This window comes from Procambarus clarkii, chromosome 6 (assembly GCF_040958095.1).
Source record: "Procambarus clarkii isolate CNS0578487 chromosome 6, FALCON_Pclarkii_2.0, whole genome shotgun sequence".
NCBI classification, from domain to species: Eukaryota; Metazoa; Arthropoda; class Malacostraca; order Decapoda; family Cambaridae; genus Procambarus; species Procambarus clarkii.
This window is the reverse complement of record NC_091155.1, coordinates 20,787,843-20,806,772: the sequence shown is the minus strand read 5'-3', so window position 1 is coordinate 20,806,772 and position 18,930 is coordinate 20,787,843. Positions and strand designations below refer to the sequence as shown.

At 37.6% G+C, this 18,930-nt stretch overlaps 1 protein-coding gene across 8 annotated transcripts in view; it reads right to left on the bottom strand.

Annotated features, from left to right (window-relative positions):
- The window catches only part of hppy (MAP4K3-like protein hppy), a 100,960-nt gene that overhangs the window by 76,036 nt on the left and 5,994 nt on the right, over positions 1-18,930 (bottom strand). For 7 of the 8 annotated variants that reach the window (XM_069306214.1, XM_045735897.2, XM_045735895.2 and 4 more), the window contains exons 5-10: positions 18,345-18,473; positions 15,641-15,850; positions 13,636-13,785; positions 12,582-12,675; positions 11,115-11,218; positions 10,132-10,211 (exon numbers count right to left, since the gene is read on the bottom strand). In XM_069306214.1, coding sequence (XP_069162315.1) covers positions 10,132-10,211; positions 11,115-11,218; positions 12,582-12,675; positions 13,636-13,785; positions 15,641-15,850; positions 18,345-18,473 — 767 coding nt within the window. Of the gene's footprint in view, positions 1-10,131; positions 10,212-11,114; positions 11,219-12,581; positions 12,676-13,635; positions 13,786-15,640; positions 15,851-18,322; positions 18,474-18,930 lie in introns of those variants that run through there. The other variant, XM_069306252.1, reaches the window with a different exon arrangement.

Genomic DNA, 18,930 nt, shown 5'->3' with positions numbered 1-18,930 from the left:
TTATGATTTTGAGGCTGTTATAAAATATAGTATTAATACAAAATTTCTTTTCATGCAACTAACTTAAACACAACTATGTTGAGCATCATGATTATATTGAATATACAGTACCCAATGTCCATTCCCGTACTTAAAATGAACATAATCATATAGGGTACTGTATATGTATGCCTGACAAATAAAAATAGATATATACAATAGGCTCCCTATTTTGAAGTGTATACTGTAATTACCCTCACTATTCTTACCTAGAATGACTTCTGATAAGGTGTTAAGAAAATTAAATAGCAAAAGACAAATCTACAGTTTCTAAAGGTTTCGTTTCATTCATACACAAGACATTTTGTGATTCTTGAGCACACATTTTTTTGTCATAATAAAACATTTAAAAACATATTTCAACATAACAGTTACCATCAAGATGTATTTATGAGAAGCCTCTCCAGTTAATTTATACTCGCATAACTAAGCACTAACAAATTTTATTGACTTTATAAATATATATAAGTTCTTTAATAATGAGTATGCTTGCAAGGTGAGCCTTATAGCGCAGGATCTACACACAAGCCAAGTTAGTCCTCTACTTCCTCAGAAATTATTAAAGCCTCAAGCTATTATTTACCAAGCTAACCTACTGGATTATTTGCTGCAGGGTTTATAAAATGCAAAAGATTTGAAAATAATCATTATACAAGACTGATTACACATATAAAATGTAAATATAAAAAGAATAATAGTTGTAATAATACTAATAATAATAATAAAATACTACTACTAATAATAACAATAAATAATAATGGTAAAATATATAAAATACTGTACATACATTATATATATATATATATATACAGAGAGAGAGTGAGTGAGTGTGAGAGTGTGTGAGAGTGTGTGTGTGTGAGAGTGTGTGTGTGTGTGTGTGAGTGTGTGTGTGTGAGAGTGTGTGTGTGTGAGTGTGTGTGTGTGTGTGAGAGTGTGTGTGTGAGAGTGTGTGTGTGTGAGTGTGTGTGTGTGTGTGTGTGTGTGAGAGTGTGTGTGTGTGAGAGTGTGTGTGTGTGAGAGTGTGTGTGTGAGAGTGTGTGTGTGAGAGTGTGTGTGAGAGTGTGTGTGTGAGTGTGTGTGTGAGTGTGTGAGAGAGAGTGTGTGTGTGTGAGAGTGAGTGAGTGTGTGTGTGTGTGTGTAATTACCTAAGTGTAATTACCTAAGTGTAGTTACAGGATGAGAGCTACGCTCGTGGTGTCCCGTCTTCCCAGCACTCTTTGTCATATAACGCTTTGAAACTACTGACGGTCTTGGCCTCCACCACCTTCTCACTTAACTTGTTCCAACCGTCTACCACTCTATTTGCAAAGGTGAATTTTCTTATATTTCTTCGGCATCTGTGTTTAGCTAGTTTAAATCTATGACCTCTTGTTCTTGAAATTCCAGGTCTCAGGAAGTCTTCCCTGTCGATTTTATCAATTCCTGTAACTATTTTGTATGTAGTGATCATATCACCTCTTTTTCTTCTGTCTTCTAGTTTTGGCATATTTAATGCTTCTAACCTCTCCTCGTAGCTCTTGCCCTTCAGTTCTGGGAGCCACTTAGTAGCATGTCTTTGCACCTTTTCCAGTTTGTTGATGTGCTTCTTAAGATATGGGCACCACACAACAGCTGCATATTCTAGCTTTGGCCTAACAAAAGTCATGAACAATTTCTTTAGTATATCGCCATCCATGTATTTAAATGCAATTCTGAAGTTAGAAAGCATAGCATAGGCTCCTTGCACAATATTCTTTATGTGGTCCTCAGGTGATAGTTTTCTATCTAGAACCACTCCTAGATCTCTTTCTTTATCAGAATTCTTTAAAGATTTCTCACATAATATATAGGTTGTGTGGGGTCTATGTTCTCCTATTCCACATTCCATAACATGACATTTATTAACATTAAATTCCATTTGCCAAGTGGTGCTCCATATACTTATTTTGTCCAGGTCTTCTTGAAGGGCATGACAGTCATCTAAATTTCTTATCCTTCCTATTATCTTAGCATCATCAGCAAACATGTTCATATAATTCTGTATACCAACTGGTAGATCATTTATGTACACAATAAACATCACTGGTGCAAGAACTGAACCCTGTGGTACTCCACTTGTGACATTTCTCCATTCTGATACATTGCCTCTGATTACTGCCCTCATTTTTCTATCAGTCAGAAAATTTTTCATCCATGATAGAAGCTTACCTGTCACCCCTCCAATATTTTCCAGTTTCCAGAACAACCTCTTATGTGGAACTCTGTCGAAAGCCTTTTTTAGGTCCAGATAGATGCAGTCAACCCAACCATCTCTTTCCTGTAATATCTCTGTGGCTCGATCATAGAAACTGAGTAAATTCGATACACAGGATCTTCCAGATCGAAAACCATACTGTCTGTCTGATATTATATCATTTCTCTCTAGGTGTTCTACCCATTTAGTTTTGATTAGTTTTTCCAATACTTTCACTATTACACTTGTCAATGATACAGGTCTATAATTGAGGGGGTCTTCCCTGCTGCCACTTTTGTAGATTGGAACTATGTTAGCCTGTTTCCACCCGTCTGCTACGATTCCTGTACACAGGGATGCCTGAAAGATCAGGTGAAGTGGAATGCTGAGCTCAGATGCACATTCTCTCAGAACCCATGGTGAAACGCCATCTGGGCCAGCTGCTTTGTTCTTACCGAGCTCCTTGAGCATTTTTTCCACTTCGTCTCTAGACACCTCTATGTGTTCTATGTTGTTCTCTGGAATTCTTATTGTATCTGGTTCCCTAAAGATTTCATTTTGTACAAACACACTTTGGAACTTTTCGTTTAGTGTTTCACACATTTCCTTTTCATCTTCCGTGAATCTATTTCCCATTTTCAACCTCTGAATATTATCCTTTATATTATAGTGTGTGTATGTGTGTGTGTGTGTGTGTGTGTGTGTGTGTGTGTGTGTGTGTGTGTGTGTGTGTGTGTGTGTGTGTGAGTGTGAGAGTGTGTGTGTGTGAGTGTGTGTGTGTGAGAGTGTGTGTGTGAGAGAGTGTGTGTGTGAGAGAGTGTGTGTGTGTGAGAGAGTGTGTGTGTGAGTGTGTGTGTGTGAGTGTGTGTGAGAGACTGTGTGTGTGAGTGTGTGTGAGAGACTGTGTGTGTGAGTGTGTGAGAGTGTGTGTGTGTGAGAGTGAGTGAGTGAGTGTGTGTGTGTGTGTGTGTGTGTGTGTGTGTGTGTGTGTGTGTGTGTGTGTGTGTGTGTGTGTGTGTGTGTAATATATATATATATTATATATATATATGTGTGTAATATATATATATATATATATATATATATATATATATATATATATATATATATGTGTGTGTGTGTGTGTATACGTGTATATGTATGTATGTATGTTGAATATGACCGAAAGGGTAAGATTAATAATTCTAACACATATCTTCTCAATATTTCTTTCGTTCTTCTTCACTGTCGAGGGTACAGTAATTGATAAATTAACTCTCCAAAATTCATTCTTTATTTCTGGTCTGACGGTTGAACGCGTTTCGTAATGCTTATTACATTTTCAGACTTTGAAAATGTCTTTGAAAATGTAATAACCATTACGAAATGCATTCAGGCGTCAGACCAGAAATAAAGAATTAATTTTGGAGATTTAATTTATCAATTACCCTCGACAGTGAAGAAGAACATAAGAAATATTGAGAAGATTCGTGTTAGAATTATTATTCTTACTCTTTCAGTCATATTCAACAACATATCTTTACAGAAAGACTGCATCCAAAATATACTAATAAAATAAATAAATAAATAAATAAATACATAATTAAATAAATACAGTATATTATATTATTTATATATTTATATATATATATATATATATATATATATATATATATATATATATATATATATATATATATATATATATATATATATATATACATACATACATACATACATACATACATACACATACACACACACACACACACACACACACACACACACACACACACACACACACACACACACACAAGTGTAGATATGATAGAGCCCAATAGGCTCAGGAATCTGTACACCTGTTGATTGACGGTTGAGAGGCGGGACCAAAGAGCCAGAGCTCAACCCCCGCAAACACAACTAGGTGAGTACAACTAGGTGAGTACACACACACACACACACATGCTGTTAAGGGTAGAAAAGGTAGCTTACTTTCACACACTTTCTCCTAAGTGATCCTTAGCACTGAACTTAGCTTGAATGCATCATTAAGTTCTTGCAAGTGCTCAATATTGGGTACCTGCAGGCTCAGGAAGGGTGCCTCTTTTGTATATGCTTCAAGTAGCTTCCTGAGTGTGCCTTCTGGGATGTGATGAGGAGTACAAACTGCATCGTGATAAGCTTTGTCTATCATTATATTAATAGTTTCACCCATACCTTGCAATGATTTCAGGGCTTAGCGTTCCCGCAGCCGGTCCCCGACCAGGCCTCCTTGGTCAACCTCCTCCCCCATGGGTACTTTGGTGGACAGCTATTCAACATCAAGAAATGTTGTCACTCCTGATGCCTAAGTCACTACAGTAAGTCACCATATTCCTGTGGAGACCTGAGGCTGAAAGCGCATGGCATGCAGAAAACACCTTCTGCAGAAACAACTTCATGTTTCCCAAACAACAGTGCCGATTCCCTACTTGAAAAAAAATTGAGAAATATGTATATATTATATATATATGACAAGTGTCAGACCAGGGAGGAAGAATTGAAACAAGAATTTCCTTAAGTACTTTCATATTTTAATAATACATCTTCAGTAGAAATGAAGGAATGATTCCTTCTGAAGATGTATTATTAAAATACGAAAGCACTTGGGGAAATTCCTGTTTCAATTCTTCCTCCGTGGTCTGACACTGTCACATTTGTTATCACGTGTTAATTTTCGTGATTTACTCACATTTTATATGATGCATTCAAGCTAAGTTCAGTGCTAAGGATCACTTACGAGAAGGAGTGTGAAAGTAAGCTACCTTTCCTACCCTTAACAGTCTCAGAAAGAAATGGTTGCTTTCTAACTGCAGTCTACACTGAGGAAATCAACATAGGAATGTATCTTTATGGAGTGTCCAGATAGATACAGGAGTGTTGTCAATGCCTGTCAACCAATGTTCTCAAATACAGCTTCAGCTGGAAGCAGGTTGACGAACTCAGTAGAGTGAGGCAGGTCCTAGTTAATAACGGATACGCTAACAAATACGTTAAAGAGATCATTAAAAGAAAGGCGAGCTGCCATGCTACTTTTGATGAAACAGCCAATAGTACATTACTGGTCCCTCCTATTAAAATATTCTAAAGGAAATTCTTCTCCATGGTCCACAAAATGGTAGTCCTGAAAGATATTACTGATAGAAACCCACCCCTACTGACACCAACCAGAAGATCAAAATAATAATATACTATGAAAGTAAAAAGACTGCCAACTTACTCATGAAAAATTCTTCTGATATACAAAATGATTTGTGAGAGACAAATGTCATCTATGGCTTCACATACCCACATGGAGCGTGTGCTGATGAGCACTGCTTATCTCAGCATACTATAGAGGCAAAATGATATTTCTTTTGAGGTACCTGACAATGCACAAATACCAAAGGCCCTACCAAGGAACATGCAGTCTCTATACACAACCAGATCATCACCAAAGGATATTCTAACAAACAACACTAAAATATTCAATAGATACCACGACAATACAAGATAGAACATTGGCGAGGAATTACAAATTAAACAAACCCATCCAACTCTCAAATAGCCAGCCAACACTAAGTTACACACTGCCATATTTGAGAATGAGGAAGAACATTAAAAGTACAGCCACAGACATCATTGAATCATATGTGACTGAAAGCTGCAGTGAGCATTTTGGTCAATAGAGGGGGCAATTAACCTCATCCCTAGTTACATTCAGCCGCTCTAAAATCGTAACCACTGGCACTATGACTTTGATAATGCCGAAAAGGGTGAATTAAAAGCGTCCCTTGGTGTCAGGCCATAATAAAACTGTAAAATGAACTTTAGACAGTTAATTTTACTGCTTCCTTCTCAAGTTAAGAAAAAGATAGGACTCATCCTGTCATTCAATAATGTATGTATGTATGTATGTATGTGTATGTATGTGTGTACAGTCAGCCACGAGCTTTACGAATGCCTGTTATCCAACTGGGGTTTGTTCGAATAAAAAAGTTAGGATAACTGGTGGGGTGGAATGTTCAAGATGGAACAAGTTTGCCCAGTAACCGTACACAGTGCCACTTGAGCAGTGTTCATACATTAATGGATGGCTCAGAAGCTCTCAACTCTGCCATGGCATTAGGTACATTAGAGTACAAGGTGAAAAGCAGTCTGCTGAGGTTACCTCATCACCACCTCCACTTCAGTCAACCCAACACTATTATCATCCACTACCACCTTTTCTATCTAAATACCTTCAAGATTCAAGATTCAAATACCTTCATTGATGAAGCATTGCTAACAAGTAGATCAGAACATATATTGGCGTGTACAAACAAAAAAATGGTGAATTTCTGCAACAAAATTGTCAGCTTTTCAGGATGACTAACCACTTATTTGAACACATGTTATCCATTCAGTCTCAGTCCCAAGGGACTTAGATAGCACGTGGCTGACTGTAATTACCTGAGTGTTGTTACAGGATGAGAGCTATGCTTGTGGTGTCCCATCTTCCCAGCACTCTCTGCCATATAATGCTTTGAAACTACTGACTGCTTTTCTCTTCACCTCTAACTTAACTTGTTCCAACTGTCTACCACTTTGTTTGCAAAAGAAAATTTCTAATATTCTTTTTGGCACCGTTGTTTCCTTAGCTTGAATCTGTGTCCTCTTCTTGGTGATGTTGCTGGTTTCAGAAATTCCTCTTTGTAAATTTGGTCGATTCCTGTTATTATTTTATAAGTGGCGATCATATCACCTCTTTCTTCTGTCTTCTAGTTTTGACATACTTAATTCCTCTAGTAACTCTTGTTTTCAGTTTCAAAAGCACTTTTCGAGCATGCCTTTGCACCTTTTCCAGTTTATTTGTGGTTCTTGAAATGTAGGAACCATACAACTGCTGCACATCAAAATTTTGGTCTCACAAAAGTCATGAACAATCTCTGTAGTATTTCACCATCTATGTAATTAAAAGCAAGTCTGAAGTTGGAACATGATACATATGTTCCTCTCATAATGTTCTTTGTGTGTTCCTCTGGCAACAGCTTACTATCCAAAACCCACCCCCTAGGTCTTGTTCTTTATTAGAGTTCTGTAATTCCTTTTCACATAATTTATAAGTTGTGTGGGGTCTATTTTCACCGATTCAACATTCAATAGCAAAACATTTATTCACATTGAATTCCATTTGCCACATGTCACTCCAAGCATTTATTTTATCTAGATCAATTTAAAGTGCATGATAATCATCATCATCATTATCTTCCCAAGTATCTTAGTATGATCCACAAACATGTCCATATAATTCTGTATTCCTTCTGGTAGATTGTTTATGTAGACGATGAACATCACTGATGCAAGACCTGAACCTCGTGGTAGTCCACTAATAACACTCCTCCAGTCAGATACATTGTCTCTGATTACTGCCCTCATCTTTCTGTTAGTCAGAAAATTTTTCATTCATGTCAGAAGTCTCTGTCACCCCTCCAGCATGTTCCAGTTTCCAATACAACCTCTTGCATGGGACTCTGTCAAAAGCCTTTTTTTAAGGTCCAGATAGACACAGTCAACCCAACCATCTCTTTCCTGTAAAATCTCTGTTGCTCTATCATAAAAACTATGTAGATTTGTTACACAGGATCTTCCTGTCTGAAAACCATATTGTCTGTCCGTTATTATGTCACTACCCTCCAGGTATTCTACCCATTTGGTTTTAACTATTTTTTCTAGTATTTTGACTACCAAGTGTGTTAATGATGCAGATTTATAATTTAGAAGGTCTTCTTGGCAACCATACCATTTTTGTAGATTGGAACTATGTTTGGCTTTTTCAATATACAGTATCTGCTAAGATTCCTGTGAACAAAGTTGTCTGGAATATCAATTGGATTGGGATGCTCAGCTCAGTTGCACACTCTTACCACCCAAGGGAAAACTTCATCTGGTCCAACAGCTCTATCTCTTTCTAGCCCTTTCAATAAACTTTTAATTTTGGCTTGAAACAACTATAGTGTTTTCTGGCATTACGCATAGAGTCCAGCTCTCTGTAATCCTCATTTTTCACATACACACTTTGGAACTATTCATTTATTGTTTCAAATATTTCTTTTTCCTTCTCAGTGAGCCTGTTCCCCAATTCTCAATCTCTGGATTTTATTCTTTACATGCAACCAAAAATTTTAAATGAAGATGGTATTCCCAAAGTGCTATGCTATCTTGGAGATATGGTGCTCAAATCTCAAGCAACACCTCAACAAATTGGAAAAGGTGCAAAGACATGCAACAAAATGGCTTCCAAAACTGAAAGATAAGAGCTACGAGGAGAGGTGTTAAATATGTAATAGCTAGTAGAAGAAGAAGAAGAAGAAAAAAAAAAAGAGGCGATATGATCACTACAAACAAAATAGGAACGGGAATCAACAAAATTGACAAAGAAGAATTACTGAAGTCTGGAACTTCTAGAACCGCTATGGTCATAGAGTTAAGCTATGAAAACAAAGCTGACAAAATCATATGAAAGTTCACTTTTGCAAACTGAGTGGTAGACAGTTGCATCAAATTGAGTAGGTGGTGGATGCCACAACCTTCAGAAGTTTCAAAGCATCATATGACAGATTGTTGGGAAGGGACACCACGAGCATAGCTCTCATCCTGTAACTACACTTGGGTAATTACAAAATTGTCTGTAATGTCTAATCTGCTTTTTGGGTGCTTTCTTGTGAGGATGATCATAACAATACCCTACTCCATGTGGAGAGGAAGGGGCCCAGATTGTGGCTCGACTCTGGTAGGCCAACATGGCACTTACGACTGATGTGACTAAGTACTGGGAAGCCATATCAGTGACATAGCTTCAGAGAGCCAATAAGGGCCTCCCTAGAAATGTTGCATCTCACACAAGGTATTTTTTTAATCTAGTCAAGAAACATAACAAAAAACTATGATGCAACAAAACTGCCAGTATTCAAAACATTCTGGGCTTGCTCCTTCTGTCACACATTGTCTTTTCTGTTTCACTTTATGTATTTTTCCCCCAGCCCATGAAAGTGGGAAATGGGGTAATGATGATAAACAATGACAATAATCTGATAACACCAATATCAGAGATCAGCTGCCACGGTGACCATCAGGGATCTACACACTATACAAGCAACTGTGTACAATTTTTATCCCAATACATACCATCCAACCTCTGTGTTTGAAATGAATATCAGTTAAAACATAAGAATTATCATTTGGAAACAGTAAAAGGAAAATAAAATATAATAAAAATAAAGATCTGACAACCAAAAATGTATGTTACAATTGGGGAACCTAGCAAAATTAATGCATCATATGATAATAACAATAAATATTAGAATATAATTAATAAGGAAATAAATACATAAATATGACTACAGTTTCTCAGTAACCTACATATCTGTTGTTAGAAATAAATAAAGTTTACTCCAGCATTAAGCAGATTAAAGACTTGAGCCATCAACCTGAACCAAAATGTGGCAAATACTCATCAATATTCTATTGTCATTATTCATACTCAGAGGTGAACTGCAATGACCTAAATGAGTAAGCTTTGCTCTCTAATTGTTTTCAAATAAATCGTTCACAAGATATGAAAACATGCACTATTCTAGCATTAAATACTGTACTGCAAATACTGTCTAAAAACAAATCAATAATAATACAAAAAACATTTTCATTTCATATAAAGCTTAAGCAATCTTACAGGAATACATTTGACTAGCCTTTTCACTGCTTATAAAGCCAAAATGTGTTCATTTCATTTACACTGTGATGGCACCACTACTATTCAAAATTCAATGCAAAGAATTATACGGCCATTTTCTCAGTGCAATTATAGGTAGTAAATATACTTTTTATACTTGTGGACAACTTACTTGGTTTTAACTTCACTATCAGGGTCGTTCTCCATCCAAGATTCTGCTACATCATGATTATCCAGCGATATCTCTCCTTCCTGTAGAGATGTTTAGTATACATATTTATCCTATTAAAGATGCAAAGTAAAACAAGGACAATCACTTAAAATGAACTCAGAAATGTGAGCTGCTTCAATACACTGAGTCATAAAAAACAGGTTACACATTTTTTTCTGGAGAGGAGAAATAGTGACTCCTTGTGGTTAGCTTGTTGAAATAGCTCCACTGCATGGCTCTGGGGTGTATGGGGAGAGGTGACCGGGGTGCAGGAGGAGAGGTGACCGGGGTGCAGGAGGAGAGGTGACCGGGATGCATGGGGAGAGGTGACCGGGGTGCATCGGGAGAGGTGACCGGGGTGCATGGGGAGAGGTGACCGGGGTGCTTGGGAGAGGTGACAGAGTGGTTAAGTTTATGAAAGAGGTATCTTGTTGATCTAATATGGCAAATATTTATAACCCGTGAAGGAAGGACACAATTTAAGTTTAAGTGTATTAAAAAACTAAATTTTGGATGTAACCTACATCCTCTCTCAAGGTACTATAAATATAATGTTTACTGTATACAGGCTCAAGTAATGTATACACTGTGTACAATACCTTGAGAAAGGATATAAGTTACATCAAAAAATTTGGTTTTCATACAAAAACATAAATTGGCTCATGCCTTCCCCTTCATTCAAGCACTACAGCATTGTCGTAGGACTCTCCAAATATTTATTGCTATTAGGGGATATAACCTACATAGTAATTGTAATAACTGATCATGAGAATATATTTAATTATGCTGCCCAATAAGGTATTATGAGAAAATCTATAGTCATTGAATCTCCTATAATGAAATCTATCTAACATGGAAAACTTGAATTCAAGTGCCTCAGTACAATAATAATATTCAAATTAAACATTCATTCATTTCTTCTTAACTTTGCAACAACTCTTTACCTCCATAGCCGAGTCCCACGGCTGACCTGCAGCCGGGTACCGGGCGGGTGGTGGTTCAGCATTCAACTCTGTGACTAGTGGAGGCTCAAAGTTCACCGATTCCACTGAAAAGAATTATGGTGGTGATAAGCGAGAATTGTTAAAATAAGTTAGGAATACAAACTATTATTTTAGCAAGCAAAGAACATTTCACATACTGTATTAGGTAATTACACAAAAGCTAGTTTGTCGAGAACTGCTCATCTTGGAAAGTTACATATAGAATCTCCCCAGACATGTTAAATGATGCCTTCAATGGAAAAAAAACAGCATTGACTGTAATGAAACACCAATTTCTGGGTGCCCCAGTGGCTGCTGAAGCTACTATTTCTAATAGAGCCATACTACTAGGTGCCATCAGTCGTTGGGTTCTAATGGCATAACAGGGACCATGAGCCATAACCTGCCCCACCCCCCTCAAGGAGGCACAGGGAGCTGTGGCACTTAACCCTTAAACTGCACAATACAGATATAGCTGGGGTGAGTAACTATCACAGAACTGCGCACCACAACTATGTATGGTTGGAAGTACCACGTAAGATTTAAAGGTCCTGCAGCTACACAGGGTTCACATCACCTTCCTCAGGGCTCTTGTGAGGTCATGCCTGTCCAACAGTTCAGCTTTCAGTAGCAATTTTTTAACCAGATACAGTTTGTTTTGGGGCGCCTACCTTTCTGGGTGCCTGACCAGGTCGATGGCAGACATAGAATGCTTCCATCAATACGGGGGTTTCTATAGGCCATTGCTCCTCGTGCCTCTCTCAGGGGCCCAGGTTCTGGCTTGTGGTCCCTGGTAGGCTGAACTCCAATTGACTGATGCCCCAGACTAATATAACACATATCAGCCTGATAGCTCCAGGGAGCTGTAGGGGCTCCCCTCAGAAACACCACATAGTGAAAAATGACCCCAGAGCCAGAGTGACAGAGATAGCAACCAAGCACTCACTACCATCAGATTAGAACTGAGGGTGGAGCAGCCAACTGACCCAGGACTGCCTCCCTCTTCCCCATCCAAATGACAGGGAGAGGTGGGGGTGTATGAGCGTGTGTTATTTTCATGAATTTTAGATCTTTTGTTTACGTTGTTGTGGGATTTTGAGGTATCCATACTTCATGTAACCAGCAGTGGTGTGAGTTTTATTTTGATGACTTTGCGGGTGCTTTCCTTGTGGTGGTGATTAAAATTCACTGACAATTTTTATCACAGTGTCACTGCTCTATGCCCCTCATTAGAGAGGGGCCAGGTTCTGGTTCATAGTTCCAAGTATGCCAAAAAGAACTCTGGCTGATGGCACCTAGTATTTTGACACAGTGTCAGCATTGTAACTTCAGAAAGTAACAAAGGGACTTCCCCCCCCCACCCACCCAGAAAAAATAATCCTTCCAAGAGAAATGATTACCAACAAATTTAAGATGAAGTTAGCTTACTGTGTAGTTCAGACTTGGTTCTTTGTTTTGGTCGTGTCGGTGTTCTGGAGGTTATTCTCTGAGGAACATTAGTAACAGCTCCATCTTCATCCATCTAAAAAAAGAAAAGTATTTATTTGTTAAAATTTAATATTCATAAAAAAACTACATACAATATTCATAAATTTTTATGAATTCAATATCATTAAGATAATAGTGATGAATAAATATTTTTTAAATAAATAAGATTTTGAATTATTATAAATTTGGATCAATGTGAAATGTGACTTTCTGTGCAGAATCCCTTAGACACAGAATGCCATTCTATGTCTAAGGGATTCTACAATGTGTCTACAATGAATGACATTGTAGACACAATGTTAAGATAACATTGTGTCTACAAGACAGGATCATGAATGTCCCAGCAGGAAAACATATCTATACTGGTGCAACACAGAACTTTTCAAACAGTCCCTGCCAAGACTACTATGGCTATGGCAGACCTGGTCAGTGACTAGGCCATGGAGACACTGATCCCCAAAATCATCAACAGGTAGGTAGGTAGTACCTGCATAATACCACACAAACTTATCACATTGTTTACTTTTAGCTCCAATGCTTTATTTCAGTCTTCTTATCCACAGATGTCTTTGCACAAGCCATTTATCCTCCATCTTATCCTCACTTGTGCACATTTCCCTCTCATCACTCACACACCTCACTCATGTAAAATTGAACAATCACTTCCTGAACTTCTCTAGTCAACTTAATTTTACACACAGTTGCCCACCTTTGTCTCTCATTATTTAATTTCATACTCATTCATTTAAAAAATTAAAGACCTATCCAATGACTTCTAACAATTTATGACTAAAGTTTTATGCAGATACAACTTTCATCTTTTCTAACAATACATATTACATGACAAAATGCTACATGACCCAAGGTCCCAGCTTTTTGCCAAAACTAACATGTCTACCAATACATAACAAACAATATACTGAAAAGTTTAATGAATAGTAATGGAGATTAAGAAGAATGTTTAAGATTGCAGAACAACTACAGAAACACTCACCTCTAACTCAGGTGGGAATGAGTGTTGAGGATTATGAGCCTTTTGCAACAGCTCCACTGCCAGCCACTTTGGCAGATCTGCTGCCACAAAAGGATGCAGAAGTAACTTATCAGCTGTTGGTCTTCTCTTGGGATTTTTTGTTAGGGCCAGCTAAAAAAATAAAAGAACACTACTGAAATTAAGAACCAGATATGTTTTGACTATTATCTGATCAAAGAAAGTATCCACAGTTCCAATGTCAGGCACGTACACTATTTCGACAAACTCATTCTTATATTATCAATATTCTTTAAACAAAGATCTACACCCTCTACATGTGCATCGCAACCAAATATAAATAAATACAAAATAAGTACCATGGGTTACAATCATATTATGAAAAGAACCATTGTTTTATAATAATCAAAAGGTGATATCAGTTTAAAAATCAATGTGATAAGGCTCAAGATATACAGTAGTACAATAATGAAAAAATAAAATAAAATTCAGTGGAACCTTGGTGTACAATTGCACCTGAACACGAATTTACCGAGGTACGACGACAATTTCTCCATAAACTTATGAAGCCTTCAAAAAGCCTTCTGTAGTTCCTTTATCAGGTTCAAATGATGATTGATTGGCCAGGTATACCTCATTACAATTATATAGTTGATAAAACCATATGAACATCATTGGTATACTACACATGTAATTATGATAGAACTTTATACACTGATGAGTACAGTACCACATTCGCATAGTAACACTTGTGGCAATAATCGCATTCACTTATTAAGGTAACCATGAAACAATAACATTATTTTTTTATGTGCCAAGGTAAACTCCACTACAGCCACAAAGAGCTTTTATTGGTATTAGTATCATACACGGAAAACCCAGACAATAAGTTTAAATCATCATTTGCCAATAACTACATTACCCCATGGATAATCAAGTGACAATAACCATTCTTTAAGGGTAAGGTAATACAGTAATTGCAAGAGTTATCACCAGAGTTGGTTGGTTGGACTGGTTGATCAGTCCAGCAACCAGGAGGCCTGGTCGACGACCGGGCCGCGGGGACACTAAGCCCCGGAAGCACCTCAAGGTAGCCTCAAGGTAGGAGTGTTAAGACTATATGTCATTCCTGAGGAATTTAAGTGGAAACTGTGTGCTCCAATGCCAGCTTCTTGGGAATGTATTCCTGCAGATTGGTTGCCAACTATTTGTTGTGAAACTCTTATTAAAGTAGAGATTCCAAAGTTTTGTAATTAGAAGCCATGTTAAAAAATAAATTTATTACGTTAAACAAATTTCTGTCAGACCTATCTCTTAGTAATATTGACTGTCCTCAATGACCTAGTTCTGGCACTCATCTAATTAACCACCGCACTGCGCACCTGGTTTTGCCAAAACCTTCATAGTGCAATTGTTAACAACATATTTTTGTTGTTTTTATAAATGTTCAGGTAAAGTTAATGTCAAAATGTTTCCAAACTCGACTATTTTCATTTCAAAACACAAAGAGTGATGAAAAGTTGAAAAACATTAAAATATAGTCTAACTAAAAAAAAAGAAAGCACAACTCTCAGAGAGCCTGAAGGCACTCTGCACAGCATGGTGGTTAATCAAATGTACAACCTTTACTGTCTTCTGCATTATAAGCACGATCAACTTATATCAAAGTCCATAGGAATATTTGTCTCGAGTAGGCTAACCCTCAGTGGAGCATTAATTCAACAAGTGGACCATGAGAAACAAGCAGTCTGGCTTCTATGTGCTTCTGATAAATTTTGCAAACGGTCAACCATATACAAGTAAGGCGATTACTGGAAGCAGAAGTTGTTGGAAAAAGTTGAATATCACAATGCTATCACAGATAATTGTGAAAACACAATTATAGTACAGAATGACAGTGAATATCAAGAGAACTCTCACTCCTGTCCATATATAACGGGCTAACATATCAACTACTCTACCTGCTTTAATGTGCATAAAATGGTATTATTTTATTACAATGACTTACCTTTACAAAATGATGAAAATTTTGAGTCCATTTGGATTTATCTTTTAGCGTTGGAGGCTTAAAGCCACTTTTAGACATGAGAAATAGTGCCCGCATGGGATGAAGATCAAACATTGGCGGTTGAAGTTCTGCTAGCTCAATGGCCGTTATTCCAACAGCCCAAATATCACACAGTTGATTGTAACCTCCTTTTCGTTCAACTGCTGCAACCTGATAAAGAAAATAACATATCCTTTATCTTTATTAACTCATATTTGAATGGGGGGATAAAGCAAAATACCTTAACAATTACTTATAAATTACTTTTTTAAATTTAATAGCTCAAATGTTTAATGTCCTCTCAATGGATATACAGGTTAAGTACAGTTGAGAAGCGGGACCAAAGAGCCAGAGCTCAACCCCCTACAAGCACAACTAAGTGAGTACAGGTACAATGAATCACATCCCACACACTATAGCTATACCTCTGTATGCAATTCTTAGACAAAATTTACATCCTGCAACTATTTTCAGAAATTAAATGAAGCACTAATATTCTTGTTAAGCAAGTCACCGAGCCCTAATAAAACATTTGCTAGTCTATACATAAATGCAAAGAACTCAATCGTACATTAAAAAACCCGGGTGGAATGTAATGAAACGCAAATTTCCGAGTGAGCCTTAAAGCTCTCTTGCTGAGATGGCCCCTAGCTACTGGATAATATCAACTGTCGAGTTCGGTTTGGCCTACCAGAGACCAAACCCAGAACCTGGCCCCAGATCATAGAGGAGAAGGAAGCAAATGACAGTGCCACCTCACCTGGGAAGGGTCCCAAAAAGTTAGCAAACCAATACAGACAAATGCTGGGTTCAAAGTGACGAAAGGATCAAAACCTGCCACATGAACTCCCCCAACAATTTAAAGAAACAATCTCAAAGCAAGCAAATCGACTATGAACAAATAAACCAAGACCTCACAAAAATATTCTGGGAAAGGCAGCTAAATAACATAAACTTTAACTAGTGCTTTGAGAAAATAGGCCCAGTAGCACTAGAAACATGTGCAAGTCACATACCACAAAGGAGAGAGGAAAAAAGATGCCAACTGGAATGAGAACAGCATGCCCTCTATAGATGAAGAAAACAAATCACAGAATCTCAAATGTTCCACTCAACTCCAAGAACGACAGAGTAGAAACTTTTAAGTTTAATATGCAGAAGGTTAATATATCTGTGTAGAAAAACAATCATGCTAAAGATGCAGGAATCATAAAATCCAGGAAAGGCAAAGAGCAAAAGGCCACAAGTAAAGAAGAATTCAAAATACTTTTTCTATGCAAAATCTATTTCAAAAACTACATTTGCAATGGGTCCTTATCCAAGGGTGATGGAACTTTCACAGATGACAACAAAGAAAGGAGTGAAATCTGAGGCTAGAGTACGATTTTCTTTTCAGTGAACCCTTGAACACATTGAAGATTAAGGATCCAAATGAATTCTTATGAATGTGTCACCACCATTGAGCCATATATCAGACATCACCCTAACCCCACTGGATTCTGAAGTAGCCATAGAGAGCATGTTCAGAAGGCCAGCAAGTACCTTGGCAGTACTCCTGGAATTCTATATTCACCAAGAAGTGCAAAGAAAACCACAATCACATTCCCTAAACATTTTTTGGAGAGCCTAGATATTGGTTTTACCCAAACATACTTAAGACAAAGGAGATCGCACCACATCACAAAAGAGGTAGTAAAGCAGATGAAAAAAAAAAGCATTGAATGTAATGAAGTGCCACCTTTTGGGTCGGGTACATGTGGGTCCTTCTTAACTGCTCTCTATACATGTGGGCTATGTGGATGGATTTTGTTGCTGTGGGCCCCCCTTTAACCACTTCTCATGTCCGCATACTCAGTTCTCCTATTGTTTATGCTAGTTACGTTAGGTTAAGGTTGGTTTGACTGTTGGGTTTGTCATAGTTTGCCATTCTCAAGGTTAGGTTTGGTTAGGGTAGGGTTGGTCGGTTCCTATGCAGGTTTCATTCCAGGGTTAGGCTACCTCTTAACCCTTAAACTGCTTAAACTAACCCCAGTCAATGGCAGATAAGGAACCATTGCTCCCTGTGCCTCTCTGAGAGGGCCAGGTTCTGGCTCATAGTCCCAGGTAGGCTGAACTCCATTGACTAATGCCCTAGTCTAACGTATCGCATATTAGCCTGATAGCTCCAGGGAGCCGAAAGGGTTCCCCCACAGAAATGTTTTATTTTCATAAAATTGGCAACCCTGCTGTATGAATATCATGCATAACCAGGAGCTAAAATTGTGTAAATGTATGTTATGCCGTATACACTAACATCCTACCAAATTTCATACAAATCTGAGATGGTCAGTTTGGGAGCTGTGATGATTTGGAATGAAATGACCTTTCAGTATAATCATACTGAATGCCCTAAATATCCTTCATTTCTAGGAATGTATAATTTACACAAAGGATATTCATTTATAATAAGATCCATTTTTTTCTCTGAAGAGATAATCTTTGTGACCATAAAAGCTGAAGAACAGAAACTATACAATAGTGACTATTGCTTCAGAATCTTCCTTATGATTTCACTTCCTCTTTTTTTTTACTTCCAAAGAATGGATCTGAAAGAAAAGTGTCTACTTAAAGACAATTACCGGCTTGTATGAAAAGAAATCTCACTTAAGAACTATTATCACCAAACCTCAGGAGCCATCCAGTATGGTGTTCCAATAAACGACTTCCTCTTGCTAATTGTGGCTGTAATTTGAGCAGATACACCAAAATCCGCAAGCTTCACATCCCCATTCTCCGTCAACAAAATGTTTGCTCCCTAGAAGAAAATATTCACAGAATTAAGAAAATTGGCCAAGTTAAAAAATAATTCAGGAATTAACACAAAAATTGCACCTCTTTCAGAGTAATTATGTTTAAGCACAAGAATAGAAGGTAATATACACAACCCCTTCACCCAGCCATTTGGACACTCGATTACAAAATTGGTTAGTAAGGTTTGTTTTGATAACAGTTAACTGTCCGAGGAACAGTCTCACTGGTCTCAATGACAGACATATCTCAAAAGGCTACAAATAATATAATGAAGATTGCACAAAGAAATCACATTAACATGCTGTATCTATGAAAAAATCAGTTGAAGTCATGAGGAAGGTTCGAACCTACACTCTAGGTACTCCCAAGCACATGCCTTAACCCTACAACAGTGCATCATATCAGGTGATGGGGTGGCTAAATATGCTCAAACTGAGCATCACATCAGGTGATGGGGATGG